The sequence below is a fragment of the Hordeum vulgare genome, chromosome 6H (assembly GCF_904849725.1).
Source record: "Hordeum vulgare subsp. vulgare chromosome 6H, MorexV3_pseudomolecules_assembly, whole genome shotgun sequence".
Taxonomy (NCBI): domain Eukaryota; kingdom Viridiplantae; phylum Streptophyta; class Magnoliopsida; order Poales; family Poaceae; genus Hordeum; species Hordeum vulgare.
Genome location: NC_058523.1, coordinates 136,550,551 through 136,571,565, shown reverse-complemented (window position 1 = coordinate 136,571,565; position 21,015 = coordinate 136,550,551). Strand labels below are relative to the sequence as shown.

At 41.1% G+C, this 21,015-nt stretch overlaps 1 protein-coding gene across 1 annotated transcript; it reads right to left on the bottom strand.

Annotated features, from left to right (window-relative positions):
- Nucleotides 1–8,059: 8,059 nt before the first annotated feature.
- Nucleotides 8,060–13,571, bottom strand: LOC123404205 (DNA (cytosine-5)-methyltransferase DRM2-like). The gene is made up of 8 exons (XM_045098124.1): nt 13,363–13,571; nt 12,087–12,203; nt 11,887–11,995; nt 11,752–11,798; nt 11,500–11,661; nt 9,562–9,661; nt 9,381–9,472; nt 8,060–9,294 (listed from the first exon to the last, which is right to left on the bottom strand). The coding sequence occupies exons 1-8, from the start codon at nt 13,366–13,368 to the stop codon at nt 8,185–8,187; spliced, it is 1,743 nt and encodes a 580-aa protein (XP_044954059.1). The 5' UTR covers nt 13,369–13,571; the 3' UTR covers nt 8,060–8,184.
- Between the last annotated feature and the right edge of the window lie 7,444 nt (nt 13,572–21,015).

Below are 21,015 nucleotides of genomic sequence, written 5' to 3'. Positions count from 1 at the left end.
CTCCTTCTATTCTTTTCTTCTTCTTCTTCTTCTTCTTCTTTCTCCTCCTCTTTCTCCTCCTCCTCCTCTCTTCTTCTTCTTCTTCTTCTTCTTCTTCTTCTTCTTCTTCTTTTTTCTCCTCCTCCTCCTCCTCCTCTTCTTCTTCTTCTTCTTCTTCTTCTTCTTCTCCTGCTTTTTTTCCTTCTGCTTTTTTTCTTCTAACCTAACTAACTAACCTAATTAGCCTAATAATCTAACCAAATAAACTAACTAAATTACCCTATATATAATAAAAAAACTAACCTAATAAACTAACTAAAGTAATTAACTTTTTTAAAAAGAAAAACAGGAAAAACTCACCGGCAGGGGGCGGCGGCGGCAGGGGGCGCGCGGCTGGGGGCTCGCCGCAGGGGGCGTCGGCGGTAGGGGCGGCGACGGCAGGGGGCGCAATGCAGGTGGCGCGCAGCAGGGGGCGGCGGCGGCAGGGGGCGGCGACGGCAGGGGGCGCAATGCAGGTGGCGCGGGCGCGCGGCAGGGGGCGGCGGCGGCAGGGGCAGCGGCAGGGGGCGCGCAGCAGGGGAGGTGCTCACCGTGGGGGTGGGTCGCCGCGGGGAGGTGCCCTCGCGGGGAGGGGATCCCACGGGGAGGGGGTCGCCGGGGGGGTGGGCTCGCCGCGGGGAGGGGATCTCGCGGGGAGGGGGTCGCCGCCGTGGAGAGAGAGAGTGGTCGGGGTGAGAGAGAGAGAGAGACAGTGAGCGAGGGGGGGTAACGGCCGTTATAGGGCTGCCCCTTTGCCGTCCGCCCCCCGACGGCAAAGGGCCGTATGGCAGACGGCAAAGGCCCGCGGACGGCAAAGGCCCCCGGATTTCGGACACGGCAGGCATGGGACCCACGCGTCCCCTTTGCCGTCTGCCCTGGGGCTCTTTGCCGTCTGCTGGCAGACGGCAAAGGACCCACACATGGCAAATAGTATTTTTGCCATGTGTCAGTTCTTTGCCGTCTGTATTGTGTCAACTGATGGCAAAGAGGTTCTTTGCCGTCAGCCATCAGACGGTAAAGAACTGGCTGACGGCAAATTTCTGGATTCCAGTAGTGTAAGTAGGTGTTCAGGATCACTTCTTGATCAGCTAGTCATCGACCGCTAGCGTAGACCACCTTCAATACTTGTTCTACGTAAGTTAGCCACCATATATGCTTAGGATGTTGCAACCTAAACACTGAACCTTCCTTACATAATAACTTGACTAGTTCTGGCACCGAGGTCATAGATTGCTGAGTCCCTGTGGCTCACAGATTACTTCAACACACCAACAGGTACAGGTACGCCCGACACAGGTGATCCCGATGGCACGCATCTGGCGTGGCAGTACGATGAGGAGAATGACCGCATGTACATGAACTATCCAGAAGACTGAGGCGTGGTCGTGATCGTGGGCGAGCATGCAGGGTAGCATAGCCTTTTCTCATGTTATGTAGTCCGTAACGGAACTACCTTGTTTGAATAAATGTGTGATGTAAACTCTGATATTATTTATGAGATGGCAGATGAATCCCTATTTTTCATTCTATTATTATGTATGTGCTATGTTATCGTGCTTGCAAAACACTTAGATGCGCTTCTTTCCTTTTTGGGACCTTGTTCCCTAAATCGAAAAGGACCGCATCTTAGTCGTTACACCTTTCCTCTTCAAGGGAAAAACCAATGCAAGCAAGTCTCCGTCAACGTGTCAATTTCTGGCGATGTTGTTTGAGAAGTAGCAGAAGGATTTCTAGCACCGTTGCCAGGGAGGATCAAGTCAAGAACTCATCCAAGTAAGTGTCGCAAACTCATCTCTTGCATTTACTTTTTTGCCTCTCGTTTTCCTCTCCCCCACTTCTGAAAAAAAAAATTACAAAAATATTTGCCTTTTTTCGTTTGCCTTTTTCGTTCACCCTTTTCATTCACTTGCTTTCTGTTTGCTTGTGTTGCCATGTGCCTTCAATATGCTTGCATCTTCGCTTGCGGAAAATCTATTGATATGGATCCTCATCCACTGGCTAATCTCTTTAAGAGATCCAATTATGTTGAACCATTTTCTAGTGAGTTGAGTGCACTTGACTTTCTCTATGGAGTTTTGCTTGAGATGCGTGAATCAGAAAATCGTGATGAAGAAATTTATGAAGTGATTCACGAGGGCTCCTTCAATGAAAAGCATGATTGCAATGGTTTCACTATGAATTCTATTAGTCTCAATCATGCTAAAAATATGCAAAACCCTAAGCTTGGGGATGCTAGTTTTGCTATGTCCTCTACTTGCTGCAATGATCATGCATGGGGTGATGATTTTTCTTATGATCTTTAAAAAAAATTTAAACCTCATGATGAATATGATATTTGCAATATTATTGAAAGTGGGTTTGAAGAAGTCATGACTTTAGTTGATGATAATCCCACTATTTTTGAAGAGCATAAACTTTGCATGCATGTGGATCATGAAAAGAATATCCTATGGGATAGCTATATTGTTGAATTTCAATATGACCCCACATGTAATTGTTATGAGAGAGGAAAGTATTGTGGTAGAAACTTTCATACCACTAAATCACCTCTCATTATGGTGAGATTGATATTGTCTCTTTCTTCTTCCTTGCATATGGTAACTATGGGTTGTCTTGACAATCTGTTTTCCTATAAAATGCCTATGCATAGGAAGTATGTTAGACTTAGATTTGATTTTCACATGCTTTATGATGCTCTCGTTGTGCTTCAGTTCTTGTCTTTTGTGTGAGCATCATTGAATTATCAATGCCTAGCTAAGGGCGTTAAACAATAGCGCTTGTTGGGAGGCAACCCAATGAATTTATATTTTTCTTTCTGTTTTGTTGCGTCCACACCATCATAATTCTGTTATGATTGTGTTTTTTGTGTTTATTTTTGTGTTTGAGCCAAGAAAAACCTTTATGACTAGTTTGGTATTGGTTGTTTGATCCTGCTGGAAAAAGACAGAAACTTTTGGCTCACGAGATTATTTTTAATTTTTATTCAGAAAGAGATTTTGAGTTGATTATTTTTTATGCTGGTTTATATGCCTTTTTCCCAGGCAGTCATAATTTTTCAGAATTTTTGAGGTACCAGAAGTATATGAAGTATACAGATTTCTACAGACTGGTCTGTTTTTGACAGATTCTGTTTTTGTTGAGTTGGTTGCTTGTTTTGATGAAACTATGGATAGTATCGGGGGGTACTAGCCATGGAAAAGTGAGAATACAGTAATCCAACACCAATATGAATAGAAATCAAGTTTTCTACAGTACCTAAAGAGGTGGTAGTTTGTTTTCTTGTGCTAATGATATCACGAGTTTCTGTTTAAGTTTTGTGTTGTGAAGTTTTCATGTTTTGGGTGATGTTCTCATGGACAAAGGGATAAAGAGTGGAAAGAGCTCAAGCTTGGGGATGCCCAAGGCATCCCAAGCCAAATTCAAGGACACCAAAAAGCCTAAGCTTGGGGATGCCCCGGGAAGGCATCCCCTCTTTCGTCTTCAATTCATCGGTAACATTACTTGGAGCTATATTTTTATTCACCACATGATATGTGTTTTGCTTGGAGCGTCTTGTATCGTAGGAGTCTTTTCTTTTTGTTGTGTCACAATCATCCTTAATGCACACCTTTTGAGAGAGACATGCACTTATCGTGATTTTGCTAGAATGCTCATCGTGCTTCACTTATATCTTTTGAGCTAGATAATTTTTCTCTATGTGCTTCACTTAGATCTTTTAGAGCACGACGGTGCGTGACTTGGTAGTTGACTTGTGCTATAAAAGTAGTCCCAAAGGTGATAGGTACCCAAAGAGGATACAAAAACCTCCATCTTCATGTGCATTGAGTAGAAAGAGAAGTTTTGATTCCTCTCAATTAGTTTTGAGATGTGGATTTGGTAATATTAAGAGTTATGTTAGTAGGGTGTTGTGAACCTAGAAATAGTTGTGTTGAAGTTAGTGATTCCCGTAGCATGCACGTATGGTGAACCGCTATGTTAGGAAGTCGGAGCATAATTGATCTATTGATTGTCATCCTTTGTGTTGAGGTCGGGATCGCGTGATGGTTAACACCTACCAACCCTTCCCCTAGGAGTATGCGTTTAGCACTTTGTTTCGATTACTAAAAAAAAATTCGCAACAAGTATGTGAGTTCTTCATGACTAATGTGAGTCCATGGTATAGATGCACTTTCACCTTCCACCATTGCTAGCCTTTTGAGTACCGTGCAACTTTTGCCGGTACACAAACCCACCATATGCCTTCCTCAAAACAGCCACCGTACCTACCTACTATGGCATTTTCATAGCCATTACGAGATATATTGCCATGCAACTCCCACCGTTCCGTCTCATGACTTGTGTCGTCACTCTCATATTGCCATTGCATGATCGTAAGATAGCTAGCGAGATGTTTCAACGTCATACGCCAAGCTAGATCGTTGCACATCCCGGTACACTGCCGGAGGCATTTCCTATAGAGTCGTCATTGTTCAGAGCTTTGAGCTGTGAGTAAATAAAAGTGTGATGATCATGATTATTAGAGCATTGTCCCATGTGAGGAAATAAAAAAAAGAGGCCAAAGAGCCCAAATAAAAAAGAGAGAGAAAAAAAGAGGCCCAAGAGCCCAAATAAAAAAAAAGAGAAAAAGAGAGAAGGGACAATATTACTATCTTTTTCCACACTTGTGCTTCATAATAGCACCATGTTCTTCATGATTGAGAGCCTCTCGTTTCGTCACCACCATATGCTAGTGGGAATCTTTATTATATAACTTGGCTTGTATATTCCAATGATGGGCTTCCTCAAATTGCCCTAGGTCTTTGTGAGCGAGCAAGTTGGATGCACACCCACTAGTTCTCCTTTTGAGCTTTCACATACTTATAGCTCTAGTGCATCCTTTGTATGGCAATCCCTACTCATTCACATTGATGTCTATTAATGGGCATCTCCATAACCCATTGATACGCCGAGTCAATGTGACCATCTCCTCCTTTTTTGTCTCACAACCACCACCACACTCTATTCCACCTATAGTGCTATATCCATGGCTCACGCTCATGTATTGCGTGATAGTTGAAAAAGGTTTGAGAAAGTAAGAGTGCAAAAACAATTACTTGGCCAATACCGGGGTTGTGCATGATTTAAATTAGTTGTGTGAGGATGATGGAGCATAGCCAGACTATAGGATTTTGTAGGGATAACTTTCTTTGGCCTTGTTATTTCGAAAGTTCATGATTATCTTGCTAGTTTGCTTGAAGTATTATTGTTTTCATGTCAATAGTAAACTATTGTTTTGAATCTTACAGATATGAACATTCATGTCACATGAAAGAAGTTACAAAGGACAACTATGCTAGGTAGCATTCCACATCAAATATTCAGTCTTTATCACTTCCCTACTCGAGGACGAGTAGGAGTTAAGCTTGGGGATGCTTGATACGTCTCCAACGTATCTATATTTTTTGATGGTTTCATGCTATTATCTTGTCAAACTTTGGATGTTTTGTATGCCTTTTATATCTTTTTGGGACTAACTTATTAACTCAGTGCCAAGTGCCAGTTCCTGTTTTTTCCGTGTTTTTTTACCCTTTTCAGAGGAGGATTTTAAACGGGGTCCAAACGGAACGAAACTTCCAAAAAGATTTTTTTCCGAAACAGAAGACGATCCGGGAACTTGAGAACCAAGGAAGGGGGCCACCAGGGACCCCACAAGCCCCCTAGCCGCGGCCAGGGGGTCGCGCCTCCCAGGCTTGTGGGCTCCCTGGGCCTCCTCTGCCCTAGGTATTTCGCCTATATATTCCCAAAAATTCCAAAACAAATCAGGAGATCATCGAAAGTACTTTTCCGCCGCCGCAAGCTTCTGTCTCCGCAAGATCCCATCTGGGGCACGTTCTGGTGCCCTGCTGGAGGGGGGGATTCGGATATGGAGGGCTTCTTCATCAACACCATGACCTCTACGATGATGCGTGAGTAATTCACCATAGACCTACGGGTCCATAGCTAGTAGCTAGATGGCTTCTTCTCTCTCTTGGATCTTCAATACAAAGTTCTCCATGATCTTCATGGAGATTTATAATCTTCTTTTGCGGTATGTTTGTCGAGATCCGATGAATTGTGGATTTATGATCAGATTATCTATGAATCTTATTTGAGTTTCTTATGATCTCTTATATGCATGATTTCATATCCTTGTAATTCTCTTCGAGATGTGGGTTCTGTTTGGCCAACTTGATCTATGATTCTTGCAATGGGAGAAGTTCTTGGTTTTGGGTTCATACCGTGCGATGACCTCACCCAGTGACAGAAGGGGTAGCGAGGCACGCATCGTGTTGTTGCCATCAAGGCTAAAAAGATGGGGTTTTCATCATTGGTTTGAGTTTATCCCTCTACATCATGTCATCTTGCTTAAGGCGTTACTCTGTTCGTCATGAACTCAATACATTAGATGCATGCTGGATAGCGGTCGATGTGTGGAGTAATAGTAGTAGATGCAGAAAGTATCGGTCTACTTGTCTCGGACGTGATGCCTATATGTATGATCATTGCCTTAGATATCGTCATGACTTTGCGCGGTTCTATAAATTGCTCGACAGTAATTTGTTTACCCACCGTGATATTTGCTATTTTGAGAGAAGCCTCTAGTGAACACTATGGTCCCCGGGTCTGCTTCACACCATATTTTCAGTCTTACTCTTTTACTTCGTTGCACTTTCCGCCTTCAGATCTCACTTTGCAATCAATCTTGAACGGATTGACAACCCCTTTATAGCGTTGGGTGTAAGCTCTTTTGTGTTTGCGCAGGTACTTTTGTGTTTGAAGTGATCTAATTTCAGAGTCCCAAGAGAGTGCCCAGAACAGGTTCTAGGGTATGAATGATCTGGCTTATCATGCTGAAAGATACACAGGAGTGAAGCCATTCTTCAGAGCAATCGTTTTCTACTTGTAAATCCATTACTGTTGTTTTCAATCTGGATGAAAACAGAACTCCAACATCCAAAATCCATTCAAAACAGCATTTACACCGGCTGCCGAATATCTATCCATGCTAGTACAGAAGGACTATACCCTTCCATCTACAGGGCACTAGACAAGCTCTAAAGTCTTGACATACCAAAATCCCTATCACATCTTAATTAATGAATGAGGCAAATCTTCTTCCTCGGTTTCAAAAAAAAAAAAAAAAAAAAAAAAAAAAAAAAAAAACATCCCTATCACAAAATCTGAACCCAAGTTCTGAACTTTACAAACTTGGGAAACCTGAGAACCTGGTAGCCTGATAGGCCTATTTTCCAGACTTTGAAGATCATACAGGATGAAAGCAAGACGAGACATGATGTATTTTCCAAAAATACATGTTGCATTTGATGATAGACCCTGAGTGAAATACCAGTTACATACATTCTTTTCATCAGTACCGAAGAATGAAGTGTGCTGTGGGTGCCAAAGAATGCATTTCAAGTTCTATTCCCAGTCGATATCGGTACTCGTTTCAGCTTCGCAAGCTTGGTATGCGAAACGAAACAATCTAACAAGAGAAAGAACAGAGAGAACTATCTCTGAATTTGTATCGGCTTCTTTTGCATCCCAGAATAGAAAATGTCTTTTGTTTGTGTGAATGTACCAGTCACTTTTGCACTTAAAATGTACAATATCATCTATGATAAAATGCTTTGCTAGATGAAAGATGCTGTGGGAAATAACAAATTAAACAGCCTGCTTGTCTACAGGTTAGCAGCAGAAGAAGATCAGGTCATATTTTTATCTTCCTATATACACTTTTCATAATCAACATCCTCTTTTAACCTTATCGTGTTCACTGTTTTCATAGCCTGAAAACCACAATTGAGTGCTTGATGCAGTGTTAAGTATACGCAAAGGAAATGATATGAAGCAAGCAGGCAAAGGAAGTCTCTGTCTCTACGTAAAACACCAAATTCCAGTCTTAGCAGTGTGTACAACTGAAGCAGTTAGATGACATGTCCAGCTCGACCAGACAAAAAAGAGCATCATGTAAGGCGGTGCATGGCAAAATTTGTTGGTCCAGCACTAAACAGAATTTGGATACTTAAAACAAGGCATTTCTTGCAAATAAACATCCACCACGTCACCTCAATGTTTAAACATAGATGAAGCTGCGGTTCCTAGAGATTAGCACTAAGTGACAGAATAGGTACTACGATGCTTAGCCTACATCCTTGCCATAGCCGACTTGATGGCATCCAAGATTCTGGGGTAGTCATATAACAAAGCAGATTGCTCACTTGGGCTGCCCCCAATAACCAAGTCGAAGCCACCATATCTACCAACTAACGATGCAATTCTATCATTAGTGAGAGATTTCATGTCAGCAATCTCAACCAGCTTGCCTGTCTGGGTCTGATCCCACCAACCATTAAAAATCCTCCGATTAGTTTCACCTTTCTCAACAGACACCACTGTCCTCATGCGGATCCCAAGCCTGTGCAAAGCTACCGCTCCTCCTCCAATTCCGGTGGACAAGGACAGCACATTGATACCATTAGGAAACATGTCCCTCAGCACTGACAAGTGGTAAGCAATGGTATCAACTTGGAAGGAGTTCGCGAGAGATCTATACCTCTCTGTCTTGATGACTCCCCTTGTGTGGTCCCTTGGGAAACCGAGCAGAGATTCCATCTCATCAGGCTCCAACTGAGCAACCTTGTCTTTCCCAACCCAGACAAGATCCCAAGTTTTGCACTCATCCACCAGACGATTCTGAACACTTGGAGGCAGGGGGTTGCCTGATCTTGCAAGAGCATGCTGGATCTGATTTATCAACTTTGCAGTTGCCATACTTGCTTGCAAGCAGTTGAGCTGCCTTCTTTGGTCCCAAGAAGGCCACCACCTCTTATAATGAGGGAATGCATCAAATACAGTCTTTGGAGGGAAAGGGAGAAGAGCTTCTCTGTCCTCAACTGGCAAATTATGGATGTACCCAATTTCCCTTGAAGCTGCACAAAAATACTTGGAATCCACAAACTCTGGTTGAATGTCATAGAATTTTTTTGAAATGGTCGTCCATGCACCTCGTAGAGCTCGGGCTGCATTCTGAAAGTAGAAAAAAGGTGGTCCGATAGCTTGTTCAGGAAGCATTCTGATCACTGATGGTTGCCTGTCACTGGGCAGATTAAATCCAACCATAGGATCTGGGATACGTGTTGGCTCATCATGGCTACCAGCAAAGGAGGGTCCATATTGCATGCTCCTCATCTTGCTCTCTTCCATCAATCTTGCTTTCTTTCTCCCTCCAAACGAATCAAAGCATCTATCCATAACCTACCAAATGTACACAGATTCCAGTTACATCGAATTAAAAGAGCAGAACCGTTTCTTATTGAAATGTACAAAAAAGCACAAGGTACCTGATAGTCAGATATGTTTCTGGAATTCAAATCTCCTGCAACCTGTGATGCACTAATCGAATCAACTAATTCAACGAGATCAGCATCCACACCTAGAAAAATTCAAACAGAAATGTATGGTATAAGTTGCCTTCTCTGTGAAAGCATGACTGTCGAGACAAAAAATTCAAAAAGAGCATACCACATCTTGTAATAGCAATATTTGCTTCATCTTTAGGATAGCCCATGCCTACTAATGAGTTGATCTTCTTGTCTTTCTGTGACATCTCTCGTAGAAAATCCTTCAGAGTTACAATAAAAACCGAGGTCGGAAAACACTTCCTACGTCTCACTGACTTATTAATGCCAACTGAGTGACTGCTGATAGAGAAATACAACTACATACCAACATCTATAGGGCCAGAGAAATGAAGGGGGCTACAGCTAATCAACGGTCAAGAAATGAATAGCACAGACTACCCAAGAAACAATAGAAAAAAACTGATCAAGAGTTAAATCAATGAAATGATTTAGGAACTCAACTTCTTGTTCTCTGTTGCTGTTTGAGAATGACGTTAATACAATAGTTACTGTATGCATGAACACAAAAGCTCATCATTTTATACTTGAAGCAACTACCTATATTAGCAAATATCCATATGAAGTATTGGTGGTGCTGGACAGGAAGAAACTGAAAGAACATGTTCAAGTTTGTTGTATCACTAATGGCACTCCGTGCTGCATGCATAGCAGTGGAAGAAAGTTAGAACTGATGGAAGATAAGGCAAATGTGTGTATCTTCAGGAGAACATAAAGATATTCGCATTCCACACTATTTCAGGTTCATCACCTTGCTAGCAATCAAGATATTTTTTGCCGAGCAGGTATAATAGACAAGCACTCCATTATCTTTCCCTACTTGTTGTTTTCAGTCACTACATATATCTAGCCATGAATAGGGTTCAACCTACACGAAAATCAGCTATCACATTCTCATCACTAGTTTTATTTGCGTAACCTACACGAAAATCAGCTATCACATCATATATTACATTCTGAGATTTCTAAATTAGTGACTCTGTATGTATTTCTCGCATAACATTTCTACATTGAATCCCTCGCTTTCTTCGGCTCTAACATGTAGATATTGCCCTTTTTGAGGTTGGTCTTGGAGGGAAGTTTGATGCAACTAGTGCGGTATGTGATGCACTTTTGAGTATTAAGACCACTTTGTGTAACTGAAAGTCAAAGAAGAATCTTGAACAATGCAATTTAATTCTTGAAGATCTTGTTCGTCCTAACCAGCAAGCTAGTTTCCAACCATCCTTGCATTCTGTGGAAAAGTGACGAGCTGGGTTGCAGCACAAACTTTACCCCAGTGCAGGCTAGAATTATTTAGTACTCAGCATTCAAGTTTAGCTTCTACTCCCTCCGTCCCAATATTCTTGTCTTAGATTTGTCTAGATATGAATGTATCTAGTCACGTTTTAGTATTTAGATACATCCATTTCTAAACAAACCTAAGACAATAATTTTAGGACGGAGGGAGTATTTCTTATGAGCTCTTCTCAGCTAAGTCTGATTGTACACTATATCTTGGACTACAAAACCAATCAAAGAGCATAATAGTTTCGTGGTATCTGCAGTATCTTCTCTTGGTTAAAGCATCAGTAATATGATTTGCTCATAGCATCCCGATTCCACAAGTTTTAAGTCGTGTAACTAATATTCAAATGCATAAGAACTGCATAGAAAAGGAGTGGTGTCTAACAGAAATGAAAATTTTAATTCATAAAAATCACAAACAAGCAGGACAATAATACACTCAGTTTCTACTACTTTCCAGTTTGACTGATTACTCTGAAGTAGGTACTGGTCTAATGGTATTCAATCTCTCACTTCCTATATTACAGTATTATACGATAAACTTGAGCAGGATGAGAATTCTATATACAAAATAAAGTGCACAAACTTCACAATATAATTCTACACCGTTGAAACACTAGGAGAAAAATAAACAAAACTCAAACAATACATAAAGAGGGTGCTGAAGGTATGCATGGCAAAAAATTCAGATATAACAGCACATATATGATGAAAGAATTCTCAGCTACTGAACTAAAGATAAGGAATCGTCTACCTCATCACCAGGATCATCACAGTTGGGCTCTCTACCAGCAACATCATCATTCTTGTCATCCCAATTCTCAAAATCAAGATCATCATCATCATCTTCTTCAACACTATGAGGGGCGCAGCCAGAAGTAGAGCAGTTACCCACTGTATCATCAGCACCTAGTGCCTGCATTTCACATCACCAATCATATAACGTACAATCCTTGCCATGTAGCAAAAGTATCATAGAATCAAGATAAAGCACATTGACAAATACCTGATATGTGAGAATTAGCTCGAGCAATGCATCTGCATCGCTATGCCCTGAAAACAAAAGCCTCGGTTAAAACATAGAGTAAGATATAAACACAAACAAGACAAACGAAATGAAACTAGTTATTTTGAGTATTACCAATCTCTTTCATGCCCTTCAGGACTATCTCTTTTGGGAAACCCATTGCTACATATTCCTCAATTAAAGCAGTAGATGGCGCTTCCTCGTTGGCTCGCCCATTAGAATCCTTTAGACATTTCCTCAAACAGATATCACACTATAATAATAGTGATAATAATAATAATAACAAGTCAGGGCTAGCTCTTGTGCTGAATTACCAGCGTGGACGGGCCAGGAGCATCTGAGTTCCTGAAAGCCGGAGCTGATGAAGGCTCAGCCTCACCATCACTTTCCCACTCAAACTTAGCATTGTCATCGCTGTCGCTATCCCGGTCCTGTAACATGAGTTAAGCACACCTCCATCAATATTGAAAGCAAAGCATCAGAAAAGCAATAATAGAGAATAAAGTGATGCAAAGGGAAGAATTATTCTGTCACAAGCCCACAACAGCCACAAGATATTGCCATTGAAATCTCTAGTGCAAATCAGTACAACTAGATTCAGTTCTAGAGTTTAGAGCACATCAAAAAGGAAGAAGAAAATACCATCTTTTTTTATCGAACAAACTCCCTCCAGGACTGTCACAACAAGACATTAAGCTAATGCCCAAAAAATATACATGAGTACAACTAGAAATAGTTTAATTTCCAGTTATGGCGATGCTAACTGACCGGAATATGGTACTAGCTTTCAGATGTCAGCAAGTATGGGGAACAGTGATAATAAAGTTGGTAAATCTAAATAGGTCATTAGATTGACCAGGTTTGCCCGTTATCACCTAGAATAATAAGACTAATCAAACAGGCAGGAGCCAGAGTGATGAACCAAATGGATAAACTCCGCAGTCCAAATGAGCAGCTCAAATGTACTGGTGTCATTCGACTCTAGTACCCAGAATGCATCAAAGAAAAATTAAAAGAACAAATATCAGATCAAATGAACCCTCAAAAAAGATTCAAATGAGAGTTTAGCCGGTGCTGCTGTCTCTGCTATAAATAGCCAGTATTTTGACTAACGACTGCAGCATGTCCCAAACCGGGGGAAAAGATTTTTGCCTCATCAAACAAACCACAAAATCCCCAAAAGGCAGTAAGTAGTAGTAGTTTTTTCCCACCGAACAAACCACAAAAAAACCCAATATGCAGTAAGCAGTTTTTCCTATCGAACATATGAAAACAGAGTCGCGCACAGACTGCTACCTCAAAATAATAAACTCCAGAGCTACTTCCGCATCGGGATGGAAACTTTGTATGACTGAGCTTTGAGCAGCAGGGAAAAACAAAGGAATCTTTCATAAGAGTTTTTGTCAGTGGAAATTTCAGCACGAATGCTGTGCAAAGGAATCGCAAAAGATTTTGCAGGAACTCAATCCTTGCATAGGAAATGTCCCTAAGAATAAAGAGATGAGTCCTCTAGTATAAATTGTAGCAAATCCGTTTAATGGATGGGGCTCTAAAATCGCCAGAAGAAGGGAGGACGGAGAGAGAGCCTACCGCCATTGCCGATGTCACAAGATGCGAAGCCCCTCTCTGTCTCACTGCCTTCCTGCCGTGAGAAGGACAGCTCGAGGAAGAGCAGGAGCAGAGGAGGCGGAGGAGGAGAGCGCGGCGGCGATGGCGACGGCGACGGCGTCGCCCCTCGCTGGCTTAGACGACAAGGAGAAGACGGGGGATGCGCTGCGTTGCCGCGCCTGTGCCACGGCGTGTAGTTTAGACTTTAGAGTGGGCGTTTAGTTCGAGATGGTGGATGGGAGTGAAACTTTTATGCAGGATATCGATGTGCGGCTGCGCGCAGCACCGGGTAAACCGTCGTTGTGCGCAGCGCACATCTCAATTAATTGATGAAGAAAAAAAGAAAGTGGTCGTATGTTTTTATAAAGATAATAATAAAAAAACTAATCATAGCTGTCAACCACTCAGCTTGATAACTTTGACCGATCTTTTTAATTAAATTAATAAGTAAACAAACTTAAACTAATGTTGAATCTAAATAGTGGTTAATTGAAAGCTATTGCTATGCGGTTTTAATATTATCTTCATTCATAAATATAGTATAATCGACGCGGATTTGACAAATATTGTCCCACATATATTTTACTATTTGTAATTTTATAAAAATACTATAAATAAAATTAAAAATTACTTTTTTGTAACATGCATAGTCAATCGGTATGCTCACGTATGAAGTGACTTCCCGAAGGAATGACGTTCGTGATATTCTAAGTGAAAATGGCAAAATCAATGCTACATTAAAAAACACTATTTGGTGAACATTATGATGCCAATTATATTTTCTACACTAAGGGTACCGTCGTGTCAATGCTTCATAAAACTTTGTACGTGAGTAGAATGACCGATCAATTTTGATACTTCAAAATTTTAGAATTTTAAAAAAATGCAAGTATATTTTTGAATTTACTATTTATGTGGGTGCTCATGGAACTATGTTCATCTTTATATTTCGAATATATGACCTCATAATGAGTAATGTAATAACAAAAACTCTAAGTTAAACTAGTTGTTTATGTGTTGCAGCGAGCACATTAATATCTTGTACACAATCAATGTGATTTATCTGCCATTTTGTCGTGATTATATATTAGGGAAGGTTTTAACTGCCAATTATTCAGTATTTATTAAATTCAAAGAAAAAATTATTTTACTCAAAAGCTAACGTCCACACCTATGGGTGTTTGCAATTTACCCACACGCCTTCATTATCATTTATTTTGTCACGTCAAAACATATGAAATGTGCAGGAATCTTTTTTAGTTTTTGGCTTAAAAATGTTTTATCTTCTAGTTAAAAATTTGTTTTCACCATTAAATCCGTCTCGATGAGTTTTTCAAAACTAGATTTAATGTTGATATGTTTCGATGAATATATTTTTTGGACAACAATTGCCATGATGTTACACTGCAGTTGCCACAGTGTTTATACAAAAGTTGTCGTGACATGTTCTATTTATTCTTCTTATAGATTTAAAGCTACCGATATACTTTTCAACTACTTTTATGATAAAATTTATTAATTGACCATGACAATTTTTAATAATTAACCATGACAAATTTATGCATGAATCATGGCAATTCTTTACTAATCTATCAATTTTTTTTAAAGGTAGAAGAAAAAATACCTAAAACATATCATGGCAACTTCAGTGTAAACACCATGGCGATTCATGTGCAATAGACATGATAAGTTTTAATTCAAAAAAAAGTTGTCGAAACATATTGATATGAGATCTACTTTCAAAGATCTCGCCGCGATGGACTTAATGGTGAAAACGGATCTTCAATCGGATTTTTTATTTAAGAGATAAAATATTTTAAAAACTGGAAATCAAAAAAGTTTCTCACATGCATACATGCGGTGACGTGGCACAATATGTGTGTTATAAATATGTGTGTTATTTTATTTGATATGCAAATAAGATGTGTGGGAGTTGAACCATGTTTTCAAGAGAATTGATCAAAAAAGAATTGACAGAACCAAAAATTGAGGAGGTGAGATGACGAATGAGAGGATGGGTGAAAGAAAGAAACGCAATACAAAATTTTAGATATTTTTAAAAAGTAATTAGGTATGTGCTCGTGCGTTGTCCTTGGAGTCAAATGCTTTTTAACGCAATAAGATGACCATATGAAATAAATCTTAATGAGAAATAGATAGACAAAATAAAATTATGTTCTGGTTAGACAATGCGTACACTTTAGGTATGCGTGCCTGGTTGATCTTTTTTATTGGGTTACCAAAGATGGGATACTTATTCATATTCATGTGTCTATAGAACAATGATTTATTGGTATTTATTTATTTACCCAACATGTCTACCCAGTATCATGTTTTACCATCAGAAATAATTTATTTACGACCCATAAATTTAGTGCTATATATCGTACACTGATCTAGTTTATTGGGTTATCAGAGATTTGGTTTGGTGAAAGCTAGGAGGGTTTCGACGAACGTTGGGTGACCAACAGGTAATGCACATGGTCTCTTCGGGCCGAACCACGGTCAACATTAACAGGGAGATCGGACCCTATTTCTGAAAGTGTGTTATATCGACTAGAGGAGGAGGGGGGGGGGGGTGAATAGGCGATTTTAATGGATTCGTCACCGAGAAATCCCCCTGAGGAAATTGCTAAGTAACGAACAACTTGCAGCGGAATAGGTAGCGCATGTGTAAGTACTCATGTGTAAGTGTAACATGACAAAACGCATGGTCAACATGAAGGAATGAAACAAACACTTAGCGCGAGTAGCGTGTGTTGGAAATATGTCCTAGAGGCAATAATAAATTGGTTAGTATTATATTCCTTGTTCATGATAGTCATTTATTATCCATGCTACAAATTGTATTGATTGGAAACTCCAATACATGTGTGGATACATAGCCAATACACTGTCCCTAGTGAGCCTCTAAAGGACTAGCCCGTTGATCAAAGATGGTCAAGGTTTTCCGGCCATAGACATGAGTTTTCATTTGATAACGGGATCACATCATTTGGAGAATGATGTGATGGACAAGACTCGAACTATGAACATAGCATATGATCGTGTCAGTTTATTGTTACTGTTTTCTGCATGTCAAGTAACTGTTCCTATGACCATTCATGCAACTCTCGAACACCGAAGGAATGCCTTGTGTGTATCAAACGGACAACATAACTGGGTGACTATAAAGGTGCTCTACAGGTATCTCTGAGGGTGTTTGTTGGGTTGGCATGAATCGAGACTGGGATTTGTCACTCTATATGACGGAGAGGTATCTCTGGCCCACACGACAATACAACATTACAAGAAGCTTGCAAGCAATGTGAGTAAGGAGTTAGCCACGAGATCTTGTATTATGGAATGATTAAAAAGACATGCCGGTAACGAGATTGAACTAGGTATGGAGATACCGACGATCGAATCTCGGGCAAGTAACATACCTATGGACAAAGGGAACATTATACGGGATTGATTGAATCCTTGACATCGTGGTTCAACCGATAAAGATCTTCGTAGAATAGGTAGGACCCAATATGGGCATCCAACTTCCGCTATTGGTTATTGACCGGAGAGTGTCTCGGTCATGTCTACGTAGTTCTCGAACCCGTAGGGTCTGCACACTTAACGTTCGGTGATGATTTCGTATTGTTGAGTTATATATGTTGGTGACATAAAGCTGTTCAGAGTCCCGGATGTGATCCCGAACATCACGAGGAGCTCTGGAATGGTCCGGAGGTAAGGATTTATATATAGGAAAGTGGTATTCGGGTTCCAAAAAGGTTTCGGGTGTTTCTGGTAGTGTACCGGGAGTGCCGAAAGGGTTCCAGGGGTCCACCGGCAGGGGCCCACCAACCTTGGGGGGGCACATGGGCCTGAGAGGTGGCGCACCAGCCCCTAGTGGGCTGGGAAGCCGACCCCTAAAGGGACCATGTGCCCAATGTGGTAGGTGTGGTGCCTTGGAGAGGAGGGAGTCCTCCCTAGAGCTTCCACCTCCCTTGTGGGAGGTGGACTCTTCCCACCTTGGCCGGCCGACCCCTCCTTGAAGGAGGAGCTAGGTCTGCGCCCCACCTACCCCCTCCTCCTATAAATAAAGAGGGAGAGGGAGGTCAGCCACACCCCAAGGCATAGGTGCAACCCTCCCACTCTCCCTATATCTGTTTCTCCTCCAAAACGCATCTGCGGCAGTGCTTGGCGAAGCCCTGCTGAGATTGCTCCACCACCACCGCCATCACGCCGTTGTGTTGTCGGAGAACTCATCTACCTCTCTTCCCTTGCTTGCTAGATCAAGTAGGTGGACAATGTCATTGAGTTGTACGTGTGCTGAACGCAGAGGTGTCATCCGTTCGACACTAGATCGGGACGGATCATGATGGGATCGCGGGACGGATTGCGATTTGGATTGCGAAGACATTCAACTACATCAACCGCGTTATATATGCTTTCACTTAGCAATCTACAAGGGTATGTAGATGCACTCCCCCCTCTCGTAGATATTAGTCTCCATAGATTGATCTTGGTGAGCGTAGGAATTTTTATGTTTCCCATGCGATGTTCCCCAATAGTGGCATCATGAGCCAGGTTTATGCGTAGATGACATCTCGAGTAGAACACAAATGAGTTTGTGGGTGTTGATATTCAGATTGCTTCCCTCCTTAGTATTTTCTTGATTCAGTGGTATTCTGGGATGAAGCGGCCCGGACAAACCTTACTCGTCCACATATGAGAGACCGGTTCCATCGACTAGCATGCAACTTGTTGCATAAAGATGGCTAGTGGGTGTGTGTCTCTCCCAATTTAATTGAATCAGATTCGATAGAGGCGGTCCTTGTAGAAGGTTAAATAGCAACTTGGATATCACTGTTGTGGTTTTGCGTAGGTAAGAAGCGTTCTTGCTAGATATCCATAGCAGCCACGTAAAACATGCAACAACAAATTAGAGGACGCCTAACTTGTTTTTGCAGGGTATGTTGTGATATGATATGACCAAAGACATGATGATATATATTTGATGTATGAGATGATCATGTTGTAATCGTTAATATCGACTTGCATGTCGATGCTATGGCAATCGACAGGAGCCATAGGGTTGTCTTTAATTATTGTATGACATGCGTGTCAATCATTAAGCGCTCTGTAATGCTTTACTTCATCTCTAAATGGTAGCAGTAGTAGTACAAGCATGGTTGGCGCGACAACCTTGATGGCAACACGATGATGGAGATCATGGTGTTGTGCCGATGATGATGGAGATCATGCCGGTGCTTTGGAGATGGAGATCAAAAGCACAAGATCATGGCCATATCATGTCACTTATGATTTGCATGGATGTTAATCCTTTTATGCACCTTGTTTTGCTTACGATGATGGTAGCATTATAAGGTAACCCCTCACTAAAATTTCAAGATAGAATTGTGTTCTCCCCGAGTGTGCACCTTTGCGAAAGTTCATCGTTTCGAGACACCACATGATGATCGGGTGTGATAGACTCTACGTTCACATACACGGGTGCAAGACAGTTTTGCACATGCGGAACACTCGGGTTAAACTTGACGAGCCTAGCATGTACATACATGGCCTCAGATGAGCCTAGCATGTACGAACATAGGAGACTAAAAGGTCGAACATGAGTCATATAGTACATATGATCAACATGGAGATGTTCACCATTGAAACCACATCATCTCATATGATGATCGGACATGGGTTTGTGGATTTGGATCATGCCAGACTCGAACAACCTGAGGTATGTTGAGTTGAGTGGGAGTTCTTAAGTAATATGATTAATTGAACTCATTATCATGAACATAGTCTTTGCCAATTATGTTGTAGATCAATAGCTTGCGTTGTAGCTCTCCTATATTTTGATACGTTCCTAGAAAAAACTAAGTTGAAAGATGATAGTAGCAATTACGCGGACTGGGTCTGTAAACTGAGGATTGTCCTCATTTATGCACAGAAGGCTTATGTCCTTAAATGCACTGCTCGGTGTGCTAACCCCACAACCGTCGATTGTGGATGTTGCGAACATCTGGCAGACACGTTTTGATGACTACATGATAGTTAAGTGTGTCATGCTTTACAACTTAGAATTGAGGCCCCAAAACATTTTAAACGCCATAGAACATATGCCAAGAGCTGAAATTAGGATTTCAGGATCGTGACCATGTTGAGAGGTATGAGATCTCCGACAAGATTCTTTGCCTGCAAAAAGAAGGAGAAAAGCTCAATCGATGAGCACGTGCTCAGATTGTCTAGGTGCTACAATCACTTGAATCAAGTGGGAGTTCATATTACAGATGACATAGTGATTGACATAGTTCTCCAAAGTCACTACCGCTAAGCTATTGAGCTTCGCGATGAAATATAACATATCAGGGATGGAGGAGATGATCCCTGAGGTGTTCGCGATGTTTGACACCGCAAAGGTATGAATCAAGAAAGAGCATCAAGTGTTGATGTTTAGTAAAACCACTAGTTTCAAGAAGGGCAAGAGAAAGAAGGGAAACTTCGAGAATGACAAGTGAGTTGTCGCTCAAATGAAGAAACCCAAGGTTGAAGCCAAACCCGAGACTAAGTGCTTCTATTATGAGGGGAACTATCACTGAAGCGGTACTGCCCTAGATACTTGGTAGATAAGAAGGTTGGTGTAACACCCCAAATATCGGGTTATCGATTTTTGTGTTGTTATTCCTTCCTAGCTTTTCTCTCCCAAATTTTTTCCTCTAGAATTTGGAAAATGACCAGGTGAATCCACTCTATCCTCAACCTCTCAGTGCCTTCCCATGCTCTTGTGTGAGTCAACCTTCCGTCAGTAAACCCCAATCTCATTCAAACCCCAGTTCCAAAATATTGGAACTGGAAATCCTGTCTTTGTGTTTACAAAGTAGCTATCATTTCCCTTGCTCAAATAATCCTACAAAAATTTCCAGAGATCCTCCTTCCCTCATAAACCCTAGATGTGCAAAAATATTGCCAAGTCATATGCAATATTTCCCATCTAGAATTAATTCCCTTTTCTGCCTTTCTGAGGAATTAAATATAGGAAAATATCTACCCATCTCCAAAGCCTATGAAAAATTGTGGAGATATTATTTGTTATCTTGTTGAGATCTCATAAAAATATTGGCCATAATTAAATAGGGGAAATTGCCCTTTCCTATTTAAAGCCAATATTTCAATTTGAGGCCTTTCCAAAGGAACTACCATTTTGGTAGCGAGGACAAAATCCCAAATAATTTGTGGAGCTTCTCATACCCATATCTTCATCAATTCCATCAAAATATCAAGTTCCACAATTCAAATTTTGGGCACCACATCCCTTTGCAAATTATATCCAGATTTCCTGCTTGCAAAGGAAGTGCTTGATTCCTTGATCTCCTTGGGCTGAAATATTGCAGGGTGATACATTATGATATATTACCCTTGTACACCAAAAATAAGCCCATTCCCTTTAGCCAATCTTCTTCAGCAAATTATCCAAGTTTCTGTCCAGATTGGAGCACTGTGAAGGAAGTACCATTTCTACTTATGCAATTGGTATGAAATTTTTACAGTGCATCTCAAAAGACGTGGATGTCGCCTAGAGGGGGGGGTGAATAGGCGCTTTAAAATAATTACGGTATAGGCTTGAACAAATGCGGAATAAAACTA

Excerpts from the sequence above, each read along its gene's own strand:
- LOC123404205 (XM_045098124.1), bottom strand. Across the intron at positions 11,799-11,886 it reads GAAGGGCATGAAAGAGATTG|GGCATAGCGATGCAGATGCA; the intron begins GTAATACTCAAA and ends TTTTGTTTTCAG. Across the intron at positions 9,473-9,561 it reads TATTGCTATTACAAGATGTG|GTGTGGATGCTGATCTCGTT; the intron begins GTATGCTCTTTT and ends GAATTTTTCTAG.